The sequence below is a fragment of the Ailuropoda melanoleuca genome, chromosome 19 (genome assembly GCF_002007445.2).
Source record: "Ailuropoda melanoleuca isolate Jingjing chromosome 19, ASM200744v2, whole genome shotgun sequence".
In the NCBI taxonomy this organism is placed as follows: Eukaryota; Metazoa; Chordata; class Mammalia; order Carnivora; family Ursidae; genus Ailuropoda; species Ailuropoda melanoleuca.
Window position 1 is genome coordinate 23,122,473 of NC_048236.1, and position 19,337 is coordinate 23,141,809.

The following is a 19,337-nucleotide window of genomic DNA, read 5'->3' on the forward strand; positions in this document are numbered from 1 at the left end:
CCCTGAGCCGAAGGCAGACGCTTAACCGCTGTGCCACCCAGGTGCCCCTGGGTCTTTTTTTTTTTGATAGGAAATTTTTGTGAGCTCATTTTTTAGTAATCACAGTTCTTTGGCCTCTATTAATATTTCATATACCAACTTCCAGAAAGTGATTGATTAAAATAGCATGACTCTTCTAATCATCATGGTAGTGACTCTTTAAAGCTTGTAAAGTCAGTTAGGAACCCTGATTATCAAGTGTTATCCCTACACGTCATCTTTTAGCGTCATGATGCTGCTTAATAGGAAAACATGAATTTGAGGAGGTAGGTCAGCCATAGGTGACTAGGTCATACCAAAGTATGTTAGTTACTTTCAGATTTAAAAAAAAATAAAGAACGTTTTATTTCCTTCATAGTATAACCTTATAGTTAAAATACTTATTATTTTAAAAACCTAAACATTCCGTTGTATATGTTTGCTGGAAGAAATGGTGTGGCAATTCAAAATAATTATTGTTGAAATACTATTTATGGAACTTCTCTTTAAACTTTTTGTTTAATTCTGAAACTTTCTTTTTTGGAAACTTTTTTTGTTTTTTTTTAAAGATTTATTTATTTTAGAGAGAGAGAGAACACGTGTGTGCAGGGAGGGGCAGAGGGAGAGAATCTCATGCAGGGTCCCCACTGAGTGGGGAGCCTGACATGAGGCTTGATCTCACAATCCGTGAGATCATGCGTTAAAGAAATGTATACAGGTTTTTTTTTAAAAAACAGCCTTATTGAGATATAGCTTGCATACTGTAAAATTCACTTATTTTAAGTGTGTAATACAACAATTTTTAATGTATTAACAGAGTTTTGCAGCTATCACCATAGTAAAATTCTAGAACATACCTATCATCCCCAAAAAACCCCTCCTCATGCTTATTTTCAGTGATTCCCCTCCCCCCACCACACCACACACATACACATGCAAGTTGTAGTTTGGTTGTTTACAATGTAGAAAACATGTTTTCAGGGGTTATTGCCTGGTTCTCTTGCTGATCTACAAGTGAACTTAAGTCTGTAACCTAGCTGACCATGAGCAATGAAAGGCTCGGGTAGAGAACAAAAGGCCTTGGGATAGGAAAAGAGAAAGGGCTTCTTTCTTGTTTCATGCTAGATTGTAGACAGTATTTTGATACAGGCTGTTCTCTTTAGGATCCTTTTATTGCTTTACTGTGTGTCCCCTTCCCTAGGCATCAACTACTACGATGCTGTCTAATGAAAATACTCTTTTAAGTCTCAGTTGATTTTGCCCTTGTCCTCCTCTCTTTTCCCCCTTGATCAAAATTCTCTACCCTTTACAATTTCCTTCTCCAACAAATCAAACCAAATCCAGTTCTACTGCCTCTAATATTGGGTATTATGGGGAAAGAAATAAAGTGAACTTGTAGTAGTGTGGGTATTGATACTTCTGGAGAGTTGAAAAGATTATTTGCATCTTTAAATCTGTCAGTAAGTGACTTGGCATTTCAAAAAGTTAACAGAATAAAGCAAAAGCAGTCAGCCAATGTAAAGGAATTTTGTTTCAAGGCCGGAATTATCGTAGTAGGGGATGCAGAGTTTCCACAGTTGCATTTTGGGATCTGCCTGTGGTATAGTCTTGGCTCTTTCTCTCCCCCTTTCTAGCATTTTGACCTTAAGTTTCTCAGTCCTGAAAATGGTGTGGTAATACTACTTACCTCACATATTTATTAGGATTACATCAGACAGTGATCTGGAAATATGAATGATGTCTTGCGTATTCAATATGGTGGTGGTTTCCTCTAAAAGTTACCTCCTAGCAGTTTTGGCAGCAGAACTCAGGGGGCTGCAAGGTCTTAGCTGTTATTTGTAAACTAGAGACTGCCTGTGTTTTTATACCAGATGTTACAGTGCATATAGACCATACAGAGATCAATAAAATGATCCTATTCTCAAAGAGATCACTCATTGTTTCTCAGAAAACTTAGCTAAAACACTTTAACTGTAGATCATTGTGATAAATGTTACAAAAGTTTTGGGGGAATTAGAGAAGGCTTTATAGAAGAACTAAGTCTTAAAAAGAAATGACATTTAGCAGTTACTATTATATTCTCTGCTTATCTTGTTTTATTTTCTATTTATAAAAAAATTCAAAGTAGCTTTTCTGTTAGTCTGTCATGGTAATCAGAAACTTAAGAGAAATTTGTTCTCAGAAGAGAATGCATTTTCCTTATTTCTCAAATGGTATGAAAGCTACAAGATAAGTATATTTAGCTCTCAGTAAAATTCCTGTTCATTGTTTAGACATATAGTATTTTAAAGTATTGTTTAGATATGTAATAACTTAGAGTTCTATAAACCTCATTTTTCCACTTTCTACAGAGTTTCCGTATCTTAAAACCATCTTTCATCTCTATTTGAAAGTTATTAGCCATTTGGTACTTGGTATTAAGTGCATATATATCACAACTTAAAAAAAATCAAATTTGTGTTTCCATTAAAGAAACAACAATAAGGTGCTGTATTATTGGTTTTTTTTGGCTTATGCATTACAGCATAGCTGAAACTCTTCAAGGTTGGAGGGGAGAGGTACTATTCATTTTACCTAGAATGTACTTCATCCAGACATTATGTGTTATAACTTGACTTATCTTTCAGTAATCCTCTCAAATGCCACTGTCTCTACACAGCTTATACTAATATCCCTGGCCAGCATTCATCTTTTCCTCTTATGTGTTCCCCTATCATTTGTACTTCACTATAACCATTGTATGACTTCCTAGAATATAAACTCCTTGAAGGCAGGACCTGTGTTTTGTCTTCTTCATTTAATACCTCATATAAACAGGCATTTAATACATATTTGGTGATTTAAATCGAATCTGGAAAAATAAGGTTTGATGAAACTGTGCTTTATTATTATTTAATACCTCTTAGAATTTTGGCTCTGAAATAAAGGATTAAATCTCTGGCACATTTATTTCCTGCCACTAACAAGCAAATATAATTCACATTGAATTAGGTAGATTTTAGGCTTAGATGCTGTAACAAGAAGACCGCCAAATACTGTGACTTAAACAGGATATAAATTTATTTCTCCTTCACATTAGTCTGGAGATGAATTAGTCTGTCCAGTATGGACAGAGTAGTTATGTCATCTTCAACATGGGGCTTTAATATCTGAGTCAAAGATACCAGATTCATTTCTTATGATTCTGTGGCTAATGGGAAAGGGGAAGAGGCAAGGGGAACACATGCCTAATTTGGTTAATGCCAAAACATCATTTCAGCTCACATTCCATTGGCCAGAACTTGGTCATGTGGCCACAGCTGCAGTGGAGGCTGAGAATTGTAGTCCCTATCTGGGCAGCCATGTTTCTAGCTAAAATTTAGGGGCTTTTACTATTAAGAGGCAGAATGGCTAAATGGATATTAAAAACAATTGTCCTGCTTCACAGTTAATTGTTTTTGTTTTCATTTTTTAAAATAGTAGTTGAATTGCTTCAGGCATCAAAGAAAGAACCTGTATATTTGACTAAGTCATCAGACTTAGCAGATTTTTTATTATGCTGCCTCTACACCCTTAGGATAGGCCTGTTTCCTTATTGTAGGTGATGTGGAGGACCATATGGAGCCTGGCTAGTGAGAAATTTACCATTTACTTTAGCAGATAAAACTAATTACAAATGAAAAACTATCAGGTACCTATTGGAACATCCATACTGTGTGAAACAAGCTGTCATGGGCTGTAGACATCTATAGGAAAGGAGAGTGGACATCTATAGGAAAGGAGAGTGGAAGGAAAGAAAGGCTTTCTGGATAATATGAACTCTAGTTAGGCCTTGAAAATGAGGTAAGATTTGTATGGTCATAAGCTGAACAATCTAGGCAAGGGAAATAGTGTGTAGGAAAGTTTCAAGACAGGATAATTGAGTTGTATTCAAGAGAAAGCAATGAGTCTGTTCTGATTGGCTCCCTGAGTATGTACGTTGGAGTACTGCAAAATAAAGTTGATTTAAGAAGGAGCAAGATTATAAGTGGTCATGAAAGCAAAATAGAGGAAAATAGAAAACTGTTAAAAGCTTGGAGTTGGAGACTGAAATAGTGAAAGAGTTTAATCTGATAATGAATTCAGAGTGGGTGAATCTCCTTTCTTTTCTCCTCCTTCCATACTAATCTGATAATGGAATTCAGAATGAATGAATTCCCTCCCTCTCCTGCCTAATCTCCATGAGGTTACCTATGACCTCTTAGTTTTAACACATCCGTATATTCTCTCCTAATCCCATTCTTGACTTCCCTGAAGTTTTTGACATTGTTGACTGTATTTTTTTTAAGATCCTGGCCTCTATTTTTGTATAACTTTTCATTTTCTCCCTAAGACTTTGTATTCTGCTTCTTTTGCTCTTTTGTTCTTGTGGCTACAACTGCCATCTTGAAGGTGCTCAGGTTTGTATATCTAGTTTGAACATAAGTCCTGTATTCCTCCTTGTTTGATGGACATTTTCATCTCCATGTGTCACTGTCATTTAAAGCATTCAGTAGATTACCTGCAAAATTTTCTGAGTCTTCACGTACCTTTATGCTTTAAATCCCAGATTTAAATAGAACTTACAGACATCTTGGTCTCTACTTTCTTCTTTATCGCTGTTTCCCGATCACTAACTCCTGTCAGTTCTTCCTGGTGATTCTCACATTTGTCCATTTCCGTTCTTATTGTTGCCACATTTATTAATCCTTTAAGGTGATATGTTTGGATCGTTAGCATTCTCTTAAGTATTCGGTGATGAAGGATATGAATAAAGGTGCTAATATTGGTGAGACCAAATAACATCTCTTTTGTTACTAGAGCTTTGTTTTAGTGTGATTGTGATTATGAGATAAATAATATCAGTTTAGTTGATGCTCGCTTATTTGTGTTGCTTTTAAGTGAGGTAGTGATATGGATCACTCAACCCAGTATTTGAATTCTAAGTAAACTCTGGATTTTTTCCTCAGCAGATTTAATTCCTGGCATATTAAAATAAATTTTCACAATTTGAGTCATTTACTCAGTAAGAATAATGAAAACAGGTCAAGAAGTGTGCTGAATGCTTGGGTTGAAGACCTTGTCAAGAATAATTTAGAATCTTGCTCTTTTAAATGTACTTTGTGGATGGCAGCTTGGACATCATTGGTTGCTTGTTAGCAATGCAGGATCTCAGGTGCCTCTGGAGGGCTACAGAATGAGAATGTGTAATATACCTAGGTCTATGTATGCACATTAGAGTTTGAGAGATACTGATCTTTGTCTACTTTGTCGTTCTTTAATTTTTCTTAGTTTGAGAGTTAGCTCTAAAATAATTAAACCCTCTAGCTATTTACCCATTTGTATATATATGTTTGTTTACCTTAGACTTTTGTGTAAACTTCAGAACAGATTGCTGGAAGTATTATATATAAATGTTGGAGAGTAACTGGGGGAGGCAACTCTAGCTAGAGCAGTGATGAGAGTCCTCTGTGAGCAGGTAGCATGTGAACTGAGGCCAGTACAACAGAGTGAGCCAGGCATATGAAGACCTAAGGAAGAAACATTTGGGGCAGAGACAGCAACAAATGCAGAGGCAAGAAGGTAGGAGAGGGCATATGTAATCATAGATCACCTTATGCTAAAATTGTTCACTCCATGTTATAATTAAGATTTATCCATGTTGATATATGCAGATTTTTCATTTTCACATTCATTTGTAGGGTGAGATAATCATATTAGTGAACTTTTATTTCCAGTCATTTTAGGAATCCATGCTGTTGTAAATATTCTGGTATGTGCTTCTTAAATACATGTATGAGTTTCTTTGTAGTGTTTTTCAGCCATATTTGACCATGACTCAGAGAAAAACATTTTACAGCATGACTTGATTTTTGTATGTACATGTGCCTATATACATATATATGTGTTACTGATTTTTTAAGAGATTTATTTATTTTAGAGAGAGAGTAAGTGCATGCGTGAGTGTGCTCATGTGGGGTTAGGGGGCACTGGGAGTCCCAAGCAGACTCTGTGCTGAGTTTGGAGCCCGATGTGGGGCTTATCTCATGACCCTGAGATCACCACTGGAATGCAAACCAAGAGTAGGGCACTCAACTGACTTTGCCACCCAGGCTCCCCTATGTTGCTTATTTTTAAAAGAAGTGTAATGAAACTATTTTTACCCTTTCTGTGATGCAGTCATATCTTTTTTCCTTCTATTTTAAAAATAAATACTTGAAGGGGCGCCTGGGTAGCACAGTCGTTAAGCATCTGCCTTCGGCTCAGGGCGTGATCCCTGCGTTCCGGGATCGAGCCCCACATTGGGCTCCTCCACTGGGAGTCTGCTTCTTCCTCTCCCACTCCCCTGCTGTGTTCCCTCTCTCGCTGGTTGTCTCTTCGTCACATAAATAAATAAAATCTTAAAAAAAATAAATAAATAAAAATAAATACTTGCTGAGATTAAATTAATGAGTTGTGATCTGCCATTTAAAATAACTGCTATAGGGTATGTTATATATGAGTGTGTACGTGTACCTAGATATATCATATTACATGTATAAATTGGTCAGTCCATATGTGTGTGTGTGTCTAAGCATGAGTGTGTGTGTGTGTGTGTATGAATAGATAGCCTGGTGGAAGAGTTTATTCATCTAGATTTCACCAAATTGTTTTTTAAATGGTTATACATATTTATACCTGTCTTGGCCTCCTGAGTCTGGGAACTTAGCTTTTTACCTTTGTGTCTATGGTCTTTTAATAGCATTTACTTGGCATAGAGTTGGTAAGTGTTCACCAATAGTTTGGTGAATGAAAATGAGGATTTCATACCAGTACTTGAATGACTACCGTGTTGAGCAGTTATTATCTTATCAACTTTACGCAAATTTTACAAAGCTAATTTTATAGAGTGGATAACCGAATTGTAATTTTGGTTGGGCTTTTAAAAGTCTATTTTTGAAGGTCCCTAACCATATTGGTTAAGATGCAATAGCTATATTCCAAAGAATGATGCATTGACAAAATTGCATTATTATTTGAGTTGGTAAAAGAAGATTGGGGCTAACATTTCCCATAAGTGATAGCAGTGTGTAAAGCTGTGTAAAACCTGAACATCAGTTAACATTTAATTATATCTAGCTTTTTGTTCAATAGTAATATGCCTATTTTTACTGCTAGCAGTATTCTTGTATATTGCTTTTATACATTTGATCCCTTTATTATCTTTGGTTATTGTAAAAATGCACCACTCTGTTTGGTGCTACAGCTTTTTACCTGCTTGGACAGTTATTATTACATCATGCAAATGATGCTTTCTTTCTTTTTTTTTTTTAAGATTTTTTTTTTTTTTAAAGATTTTATTTATTTATTCGACAGAGACAGCCAGTGAGAGAGGGAACACAAGCAGGGGGAGTGGGAGAGGAAGAAGCAGGCTCATAGCGGAAGAGCCTGACATGGGGCTCGATCCCATAACGCCGGGATCACGCCCTGAGCCAAAGGCAGACGCTTAACCGCTGTGCCACCCAGGTGCCCCTAAAGATTTTATTTATTTGTTTATTTGAGGGGGAGAGAGAGATAGGAGCCAAGGGAGAGGGACAAGCAGACTCCATGCTGAGTGCGGAGCCTGATGCAGGGCTTAATCCCATGACCCCAAAACCATGACCCAAGCTGAAATCGAGAGTTGGACATTCAACTGATTGAGCCACCCAGGCACCCCGCAAATGATGTTTTCTAATTAATTCATTTAGTCATAACATTTGCTGCATCAGAAAAATTGTGCTGTAGAGAAAAGTCTCCATTTGTTTTTGGCTGTGGGTCTAACATATTCTGAGGGGAATCATTCTATTTTAAAAACGAAAATGAAGCCACACTTGGAGAGTGTTGAAAATCTTTTCCCATCATGCTCTGGATTCACTGCCTTTTTGGGAGTTGTTTTTGAGGAAAGTTTCAAGATACAGTTGTTTTGCAGACCAGTGTAGAAGCTTTTCTAGAGTAGGAACATACTGTATTTTGATTTTCAGAATTTCTTAAGATGACAATAACTTGCACTTAAGTAGTGCTTTAAAAATTTCAAAATATTTTCTGTACAGGACNTTTTTTTTATTTATTTATTTGACAGAGAGAGACAGCCAGCGAGAGAGGGAACAACAAGCAGGGGGAGTGGGAGAGAAAGAAGCAGGCTCATAGCAGAGTAGCCTGATGTGGGGCTCGATCCGGTAACGCTGGGATCACGCCCTGAGCGGAAGGCAGACGCTTAACCGCTGTGCCACCCAGGCGCCCCGATTTTCAGAATTTCTTAAGATGACAATAACTTGCACTTAAGTAGTGCTTTAAAAATTTCAAAATATTTTCTGTACAGGACTCACTTAAGTAATGAGGCAGCCAATCCTGACTCCACTTAGCGTATGAGAACCTTGTTTCTCAGTTTGTTATTAGCGCATGGTAATTCATGCCGCTCAGTAACAGCCGAGTAGGTTGACAATTCAGGTCTTTTGGTCTCTAATTCATTTCCATGCTGTTAGCAATCAAACATTTAAATAGAACATGTCCCAGATGTTTGTCAGTTTATAGGTATCATTTCTCAAATTTAAAAGGAGGACATTTTGGTATAAATTGTATATGCATAAACTACCTCATAAGGAATTTTGGAGAGGAATGTAGTTAGTTTTACTGCATTGTAGTTACTGGCTTCAGTGTTAATTTTGTAGATTAAATCTCACCTTTAGATAAAAAGTATGCACTTAATACAGAAGTCTAATAAATGGTTTAAAAAGCTTGGCTTTTATTGCTATCTCATATGTATGTATTTTTTCATAATCAGGTGATTTATAAAAGTCAGTTGGGTATAAGCTTCTGAATAGTTGACATAATCGTCAGATAATACTTTTATTTTTCCATTTTTACTTTAATTACACAAACAGTATATGAAAATAATTGTAAGGTTTTTTAAAATTACATCTTTCACAGAGCTGGAAACAATCCTAAAATTTGTATGGAACCAGAAAAGACCCCAAATTGTCAGGCCAGTGTTGAAAAAGAAAACCAAAGCTGGGGTCATCACAATACCTGACTTCAAGCTATATTACAAAGTTGTGATCAACAAGACAGCATGGTACTAGCACAAAAACAGACAGATCAATGGCACAGAATAGAGAGCCCAGAAGTGGACCCTCAACTCTATGGTCAACTAATCTTCGACAAAGCAGGAAAGAATATCCAATGGAAAAAAGTCTCTTCAATAAATGGTGCTGGGAAAATTGGACAGCCACATGGAGAAGAATGAAACTGGACCATTCTCTTACACCATACACAAAGATAAACTCAAAATGGATGACAGACCTAAATGTGAGACTCCTAGAGGAGAACACAGGCAGCAACCTCTTCGACCTTGGCTACAGCAACTTCTTGCAAGACACGTCTCTAAAGGCAAGGGAAACAAAAGCAAAAATGAACTATTGGGACTTCATCAAGATAAAAAGCTTCTGCATGGCAAAGGAAACAGTCAACAAAACTAAAAGGCAACCTATGGAATGGGAGAGGATATTTGCAAATGATGTATCAGATAAAGGACTGGTATCCAAGATCATTAAACAACTTAATCAAACTCAGCACCAAAAAACAAATAATCCAGTCAAAAAATGGGCAGAAGACATGAACATACACTTTTCTAAAGAAGACATACAAATGGCCAACAGACACATGAAAAAATGCTCCACATCACTTGGCATCAGGGAAACACAAATCAAAACCACAATGAGATATCACCTTACACCAGTTAGAATTGCTAAAGTTAACGAGACAGGGAACAACAAATGTTGGCGCGGATGCGGAGAAAGGGGAACTCTCTTAAACTGTTGGTGGGAATGCAAGCTGGTACAGCCACTCTGGAAAACAGTGTGGAGGTTCCTGAAGAAGTTAAAAATAGAGCTACTCTACGACCTAGCAATTGCACTAGTGGGTGTTTACCCCAAAGATACCGATGTAGTGAAAAGAAGGGGCACCTGCATCCCAATATTCATAGCAGCAATGTCCACAATAGCCAAACTGTGGAAGGAGCCAAGATGTCCTTCAACAGATGAATGGATAAAGAAGATGTGGTTCATATATAAAATGGAATATTATTCAGCCATCAGAAAGGATGAATACCTACCATTTACATCGACATAGATGGACCTGGATGGAATTATGCTAAGTGAAATAAGTCAATCAGAGAAAGACAATTATCATATGATTTCACTCGTGTGTGGAATGTAAGGACTAGTGCAGAGGATCATAAGGGAGGGGAGGGAAGACTGGATGGGAGGAAATCAGAGAAGGAGACAAACATGGGAGACTCTTGACTCCGGGAAACAAACTGAGGGTTGTTGAAAGGGAGGTGGGTGGAGGGATGGGGTAGCTAGGTGACGGGCATTAGGGAGGGCATGTGATGTGATGAGAACTGGGTGTTATACGCAGCTGATGAATCATTGAACACTACATCAAAAACTAATGATGTACTCTATGTTGGCTAATTGAATTTAAATTAAAAAAAAGAATGTTTACAATTTTCAAGAAAATACATTTAAAGACATAAAGAATAGTACAGCTAAGGCTTTGTATTCTTGTATCCTTCTGTGAGTTTCTGTACCGTGTTTTTCAGAATTTTTAACCATGATCCAAAGAACTAATACTTTATAGCACACTGTAGTTTATAACTTTTCTTAGTTCAAGGTTATATTGGGGATTTATTCGTGTTGTTATAAGGCTTGTTGAGGCTGACCTTATTGTTTCTCAGTCTTTCTTTTTTTTTTTTTTTNTTTTTTTTTAAAGATTTTATTTATTTATTCGACAGAGATAGAGATAGCCAGAGAGAGAGGGAACACAAGCAGGGGGAGTGGGAGAGGAAGAAGCAGGCTCACAGCAGAGGAGCCTGATGTGGGGCTCGATCCCATAACGCCGGGATCACGCCCTGAGCCGAAGGCAGACGCTTAACCGCTGTGCCACCCAGGCGCCCCTCTCAGTCTTTCTAACATTTAGTTGATTAAAAAATTTTTTTCCAATGTGTTGAATGTAGAATGGAGATTGTTGTAGTTTTAAAGTGCATTTTCCCTACTAGCTCATACGTGTTTTTTATGTTTATTGGTCATACATTTCTTCTGTGAATTACCCATTCATACCTTTTTGCGCATTTTTCTTTTCGGTTGGTTGTGTGTTTCTTATTAATGTCTACATTTCATTAAAAACTCTTTGATTTATATTTGTTGATAATCTTTTAAGGAACACCATACCCATTTAACAAAGAACTTACTTTTTACCGTGGGATATTACTATTCCTGGTTCAAATATGCTAAGTGAAAACACTGTTCACATAAATTCGTTTTAAATTCTTAGACAGGTTTGGGAAAGTTTCTAGAAAAGCAAAATTAGTAAACTCATTAAAGTTCTTCAGGGTTGATTTATAACCTTGCTACTGGTGCCATTTGAAAATTTGAGCCTGTAAAATTCTGTAAGGCTCCATTATAATTGTGTAAAAAAATCTGATGGGGCGCCTGGGTGGCACAGCGGTTAAGCATCTGCCTTCGGCTCAGGGCGTGATCCCGGCGTTATGGGATCGAGCCCCACATCAGGCTCCTCTGCTATGAGCCTGCTTCTTCCTCTCCCACTCCCCCTGCTTGTGTTCCCTCTCTCTCTGGCTATCTCTATCTCTGTCGAATAAATAAATAAAATCTTTAAAAAAAAATCAGAATACTGCTTAAAAGCTGCCATATTTATTTTAGTTTTTAATATTTGTTTGTATTTGTTTTTTCTCCTTAATTAGGTCCTCGATGGGCTTCCTGGAATATTGGTGTATTTATTTGCATCAGATGTGCTGGAATCCATAGAAATCTTGGGGTTCATATATCCAGGGTCAAGTCAGTCAACCTAGACCAATGGACACCAGAACAGATACAGGTAAACATTTTCTTACTGAGAGATTATTTACAATATTTAAAGTGAATTTTAAATCTTTAAGCCTTCTTGCATCTAAGGGTTAACATTGAAATGAAGTATATTGAAATGGCATGTGCCACATATAAAATTTGGGTGTTACCTGAAGTGTCCACTCTCAAATGTTTAGATCTTCTTGGATCTGTAGTGAACTAAGTCTTTGACCTATTCTTATCTAAAATGTTGCTTTTGAAGTCTTTAAAAAATCAGTTCCTTTTCCTTGTGTTGATGAAATTTGTCGGTTTTGTTTTTCTGTCAGTAGAGGGAGCCTGGGTAAAGATAAAAAATAAATCACCTCGTGCCTAAGAACTGACTTGAAGAATTTCCCTTTTGGATAGAAGTGTTCTTGATTTTCAGACAGAGCCCAATAGTTGGAAGATAGCCTATTTAGAAAATGTTCTAATGACTGATTTGGATTTGTTTTGAGTGGTTTAGCTTTGTTAGAGATAAATTTGTAATTTTAAGGGCTTGCCATTTTTACAGTGTGACAGTCTTAAATTTTCAAAATCTTACTTTCTAATCCTTAACTGGTAAAATAAAATGTTTATTTCTACTGGTTTTAATTTGTAATTCACAGTGTAATTATACAACTTTTTCTTATACTCTTTTTGAATTACTTTTAGCTAGTATGAAGACTAAATACACAAATATATGTAGTGAACTTAAGTGATACTCATACATACCTCTAATCAGAAAAAAACAAAAAGAACACAGAAATTGGCATGGATAGGGTGAGGTAAGGGTGAAAGAATAGAATGTAATGCAAGGGGAGTGGGTCATAAATAAAGATTTGGTTAAAGAAAGTAAAACTTCTGTGCTAAAGACATATTTATGCCAAAGTAAATTCTAGATAGAGCCAAGATTTAAATATTAAAAAAGAAATTAAACCTTAGAAATACTTGAAAAAAATAGCCAAGAGATCTTCAGGCTGTAAAGTCAAGCATCGCTTATTTAGTTCACTCTTAAATAAGTTTTTGAGGTTTTTGCTGGCTAGGACATAAAAGGAAATATGACTCTTTATGTATTTTCCTAATCCTTGAGGAGAAAATTTACTTGTTTTATCAAGGAAGCAGAGCTTTTTGAACATTGCATATAAGTCTCTGTTCTTGATAATATCTCTGTAGTAACTGTGGTAACAGATTTCATAATGTTGTTTATTAAGTTGTCTTCAAGAAAATGAGAAGTGTAGCTTGAAAATGTAACTTGGTGTTTGTAATGGGTTATGGAGGTACAACACATTCAAGGTGTAAAGGTGTATTGCCTTTTTAATGGTTCATTTCACACTAAGGACAAAACATGAAATCCTTGGACAATTCAGTTTTCCAGAAATAATATTTTTCTCAACTAGGCTGTTAAAAGGAGTTGAATAGCAGTTTGAGATGGGCAACTGTTCTTTTCCTATACGTGAGAGCAGAGCTTCCCAGTCAGAGGGCTGCAGCTGCAGTTCACTGGTTTTCTGTGGAATAGGTTATAGTTATACAGCAACATACTGAATTATTAAAAATTGCAGGCTTTTGAAAACAATTATTAAGTAGTATACTGTCTTTGAAATTGTATTTAGAACACTATATGTTTCCAACTGTCAGCTTCTTGAAATAAGAGTGATTATTTTGGAATGCAAGACTTTTGATGAGTACTTATCACCAGAGAATGCTCTGTAAGGCTTCATACATCACAGAGCTCCTCTTTTAGTGTTCTGTGGTGAGAAATAAGGTTAGGATGCACTCACTTAAAAATTAAATGAGTAAACAATGAAGTATTATTTTAAAAAATGTGTAGAAAAAGAGCATAAAGAAGCTTAATCACACAGACAGATGAGTCAGCCATCCGGTATTCTTATGGTGGGCCTTGTAAGTACCTGCAAGCAAAGCCAGAGTTGTTCTTTAAAAATCACTCTGGGACTACTGTGCAATATAAATGAGTAAGTAATTGGTGAAGGCCCCAAGGTTCCATTCTATAAAGCACAACCTTTATTTTAACCTAGAAAATTTCAAGGCAAATGATTCTAAAAAGGCAGGAGAACAAAGTGATTTAGAAAGTTGTCTCTAGATAGTCAGACTGCTAGAGTTAGACCTGGATATTCCTGACAGGATACTTAACCTCTGGGTACCTCAATTTCTTCATTTATATGAGAATAGTAAGAATGTCTCCTTCTGTGGGTTGCTGTGAGGATAGAATAAGTTAATATGGGGAAAGCATTTAGAATGGTCCCTGGCACATTTTAAATACTTGATGTTAGCTTATTAGTTAGTAGTAGTATTAGCCCATTTGTTCATTGTTTAAAACCTTCAGTATTGCTGCCTTGAATATCTTTCTGATCTTAAGCAATATAGCTTCCTAGTAAACCTGTGATGAATTGGTTACTGAATGTACTACTGAGTAAATAGTGTGGTATTATTGAGTATTAATAACTTTTTGAGTATGTTTGTGAGATATAATTAATTCATTTTTAGTAATATTGGATGTTAAGGCATTTTGATCTCAAAATTACTTAATCATCTATTAGGTAATTATACCAGTTGTCTATTGAGGTTGCTCGTTACTCAGATTTGAGCATATCCTTTTGCCTGTGATGGTAGGTATGTTCCATATAATCCAACTCTTATTTACACCTATGCATTTTATTTTTTACTTAAAAAATTGAGGTATAGTTACAGAGATAACACTTTACAGATATGAGTTTTATGTGTCTTGGCAAATGTCTGTACTGTGTCACCAACGCCCTAATGAAGATATACAGAGCATTTCCATCACCCTAGAAAATTTCCTTGTGTCAGTTTGTAGTCAGGTTCTCTAGGGGCAGCCACTACACTGATGTCTGTACCCTTAGGTTGCTGTACATTGAGATTTTTATCTTTTGGAGCTTGTTCTTATTAACTCTGACTCTTAATTCAGATTAGGAAGAGTGAAGATCACAGTGTAATTTAGTCTTCCTTATTCATATGATGTTTTATAAGAATTCCTTTGATATTAAAAAAAAAGCTCAGGAGGGATTTATTTGCAGAAGGGAAGTACTTTACTGCATATACTTCTACCCTATGTCTTCTGTTACCACCACCCCCAACATTTCATGAAAATCATATTTCTAATTTTCAAAGATGACACTTAGTTTTGGGTAGTGGTATATATTTTTAGATCTTTAATAGCAAATGTGGAAACATGAGTAAATCTCTGAACCTAAGCTGCTAAATAAAAATAATCTTTTTTGTGTGTCCATAAAATGTTAACTACTTAAGTTTTGCCTCAAAGCTTGTTATCAAGTGGCATTATATATACCCCATATTTATATCAGTTGTTTGTATACATGTTGTGAGTGTGTGACTCAGGTTTTAGGGCATCTGCCATATCACAGCTGTGTTAGAATTGCTTTACGTTTATTTTTAAAAGAAAATTTATCAACTTATTTTGATTTTTATTAGCATGGAAATAGAGTTATTCACCTTACATTTTAATTAAAATTCTTTTTTAAAATGTGGTTCATGGTTAGATTAAATGTCTTTCATCTTGAGTTTATTGTCAGTCACTTTTCAAATTTTTAGAAAGGGCCACTTTGTACTTTTATTTATACTATAATCTTTATTTTTTATTTTGTACTGGTTTGTTAACCCCAAGTATTGATTACCATTTTCTCCATTATTTAAAAATTTTTTATCTGTATTGAAGGAGTTAAAATGAAAAATACCATATTTTTACTACAGAGGACTGTTACTTTCAAGTTTCTTAGCTTACTTTGTGCAGTCTTTTAAATTGTGCTGTCTAATAAAACATCTTAGTGAGATTTTGTCCTTACTGCAAAGTATAATCCATATATTTGGTATTTATCTTGATAACTTTTGGATCACTTTTAATACTTTATGTATCTATAAATCTTTTAGTAATCTTCTTTCACATATTCTTTGTTTACTACTGACTAGTGTCATTTATTGATACGATAGTATTTTCTTGGGAACGCCAAGGCCACACAACTGAAGTTTATTCATTTATAAAATATATTTGGGAAACTTTACATTTGAAACTGCCCAGTCTCCACAGGCCTCTGATTTATCTTCAGTGAACTTGCCTGCAACATTTTGTAGGCATTTTTACTCCCTCTGTTAATATCTTTACCATTTTTACTTTAGCTTTGACTATATTTTGGCTAGAAGGAAAGGTCTTTAAACCCAACTCTTTTTACATCCTTACTTACTGTTATAACAAAAGAATAGAAGCTTGCTTTCTTCTCATTCCACCCAACCCCTGAATGTATCCACTTTGACTTCAGCTTTTTGTATTCTTGTTTTAGGGGCAGAATGGAAGGTGGTGGCTGCTAGTTTCTCTGCTTTTATTTTCATTTGCAGCTTTTTTCCCTGCTTTTCCACCTTAATTTAAAAAATTGTATTCATTTGGAGCCACATTTAAATTCTTTCTTCTTCTTTGAAACATATTACTCACACCCTTCTGCCATAAAAAAGTCTTCCTAATACCATCTTTCTATCAACATACAGCTCTTGACTCTGCTATATTCATTTATTCATTTGTTTGTGTATTCAGCCACTGAGCATTTATTAAGTATTCACAATGTGCCAGCCACTGTATTGTAGTGACTAGCTCTTGTCTTCCTTTAGCAGTTGAATTACTTGAACAAGATCTTTACCCAGTTTTTCATTTCTTTACCTTACTTCTGCTTCTATTAACTCATTTCTGTCCCCATCATTCTGCTAAGTTTGCACTCACAAAGAATACTAGTTACTCCTAATGGCCAAATCCAACTCTCCTTCTTCTTCCTCCTCCTTGGTCTTCCTCCTTCACTTGATACTATCCACTGCCTTCTTGAAGCTGGGTTTTTTTTGGTGAAAGAAGCTAAAGTTATTCACCACGTCTTCTATTTGGTTTATTTAGTGTCTGTATTTTTTTTTTTTTTTGCCATTTCTTTTTCTGCTTTTTCACCCTATTGGAGATTTTCTACAGTTTTGTCTTTAGCCCTGTTGTTCTTTAGTCTATCCCCATAAGAGAACTCACTTACCCTCATGGATTCAACTGTTACTTTTCTGTGCAGGTGGTTTCCCCATCTGTCCACTGTCCTACAGTGATTTTCAGTTCTTTTTTAAATTGCCTGTTAGAGACCTTTGGTGTTTGTGGACTTACCGTTCTTAAGAAAACTTGGATTTCCTTGCATGAAGTAATTGGTAATTTTCCCAAGCATCCATTTTAATTGTATATTCTTTGAGGCTGGAATTAGCCAATTCGGTTGATTCCATAGCACTGGAATTTCAACATGGCTTTACATATCTGTTCATCTTTGTATATTCGGTAATTCTTGTGAAGTAATGAAAATTCTTGTTGCTTTATGAAAAATACTTTGCTATGAAGCAAAGAAGCTGGCTATTAATGTAATGGTAGAAGTTAAGAGAAAGGAATAGATATGATGGGGCATGGATTTTTTTTTTTTTTTTGCCAGATAACATTATGCATTTGAGTAAAATTAAGAATAGAAATCAAATTTAACTGTTGCTTTTTAGCAGTATCAGTAAAACCTCTAAATGTTCATATGGAAAGAGGAAAAAAGGATTTATGAAATTGTTACAGTGTAGGAAATTTTGGCTACAGTCCTAGTTATTAATGTGTAGCATTTGTAAATGTTAAGATTAATAGATGCCTACTAATCTGCAACTTGACACATTTAAAATTTAAATAATTATCTGGTGGTCCAGACTGGTTTCTTAGTTCGAGTTCATCTTAAAAGCTTGTGGTGTCCAGTGGTTCTTACCTCTTTCTCTTGTGTGCCTCCCTATTCCATCAGTTCTTAATTCTTTTGTTGCTCCTGTTGCTTTCCATTCTCATTTCTCCTACCATGTCCATGGCTTTAGCTTATTCCTGATCTTCCTGTCACTGTCACCTCTCCATCACTTTTACATACCACATTCAGAATAATCTTTCTGGAACACTGCTTTGGTCATTTAACTTCTCTTCTAAGAAATGTGTATTGGTTCTCCTCTGAGAATCATAAAAGTTTTATTTTCCTTAAATTGGTAATCATATACCTCTGCCATCTGGCTTCATCCTGTGTCTTTGACCTTCTTCCAGATGCTTGACAATAGATTGCTTTGGCTGTATAGAGACAGCTGTTCCTGTTGAATTATTCTGGCGGTGTGTTCTTGCATTTTGTTTTGGTTCTGCTTGTTTTCTGTTGTTGGAAAATGTTTTTGCATATTCCTTTTTTCAAACCAAATCCTTCCCATTCTTTAAAACCCAGCTAAATCCTTACTCTAATAAACCTTCTTCAAAATATAGGTTGTGCCTAATTATCTGCTACCATATATTGTTATTTACCTTTGTGCATGTCTGTTGAGTTAATTGTAACCTTCCAGTAGTTAGAAACTTTACCCTATGTGTATTTGTAGTCCTTGTGATGCCTACCACTGTGGTGGGAACACAGTATGTCCTTAATTTATAAATGGCACACTGAGAACAGTCTTTGGTTTGATATAATTCTGTGAGATAATGTTTCCTGTATTTGGCAAGGAGCAGGGAGAATGAAGAAAATGAAAAAATCAAGCATATGCCCCCAGTTTGTCCATTTCTCCCCATGTTCCTACATGTGTTTAAAGTCCCCAAATACAGGGAGAATAGGCAAAAGACAATTTGTAGGTACTTTAAATATTTTTCTATTGTTAAACAAGTGATTAAAATCACAGGTACTTCTTATATTGGTGGTCATGTTGTCCCCATCTTCACTATTAAAATTGGGATGTAAAGGATTATAAAAGGTAGGCTAAATATATTGAGGAAGTTTTCTCCTCCTTTCCTTTGACATAGTGTATTTCGGATGTAGTTAAAAGCATATTAATTTTATGAAATAAAATTGTAGTTGATAGAAGTACAGCATTCCTGTGAGGTACCTCTGCCATCCCTAAAAAATAGAAAACTGGGACTAGAATATTGATAGGCATTTGAAACTTAAGTTTAACTTGAATCGTCCAGTTATGCAGGTTTGTTTTAATATATCACACCATTTTTAAATTGTTAAAAAAAGGTGAGATGAGTTATTATGGTTTCCGTGGGAGTTCTGCAGAGGAGAAAGATGCATTAAGTAAGAGATATTATTAAGATTAATTTTACCTGTTTTTATTTTTGTTAATGAGACTACTTAATGAAAATTTAAAAGGATACAACTGGCTCAGATTATCTTTTTGTCACACAGCAGTGGTGTACCTGTAAGGTAGTTGTTATACCTTGCTGTGTAGCCATTGCAGCCTTCTTTTTGCTTAATGTTTGCATGGTATTTCTTCTTTCATGCTTCTGTGTTAACTGATTTATATCGTTAAATATAAATAGATTTCTTTTAGACAAGAAATGCCTTGTGGTATGCTCTTTCAGTATGTATTTTCAATTTTTTT

The 19,337-nt window shown here is 35.6% G+C and overlaps 1 protein-coding gene across 4 annotated transcripts in view; it reads left to right on the top strand.

The window, feature by feature from the left end:
- The window catches only part of SMAP1 (small ArfGAP 1), a 229,245-nt gene that overhangs the window by 96,617 nt on the left and 113,291 nt on the right, over window positions 1-19,337 (top strand). For all 4 annotated transcript variants that reach the window (XM_034648123.1, XM_002925869.4, XM_034648124.1 and 1 more), the window contains one exon: window positions 11,792-11,925. In XM_034648123.1, the coding sequence (XP_034504014.1) occupies window positions 11,792-11,925 (134 nt within the window). The remainder of the gene's footprint in view (window positions 1-11,791; window positions 11,926-19,337) is intronic.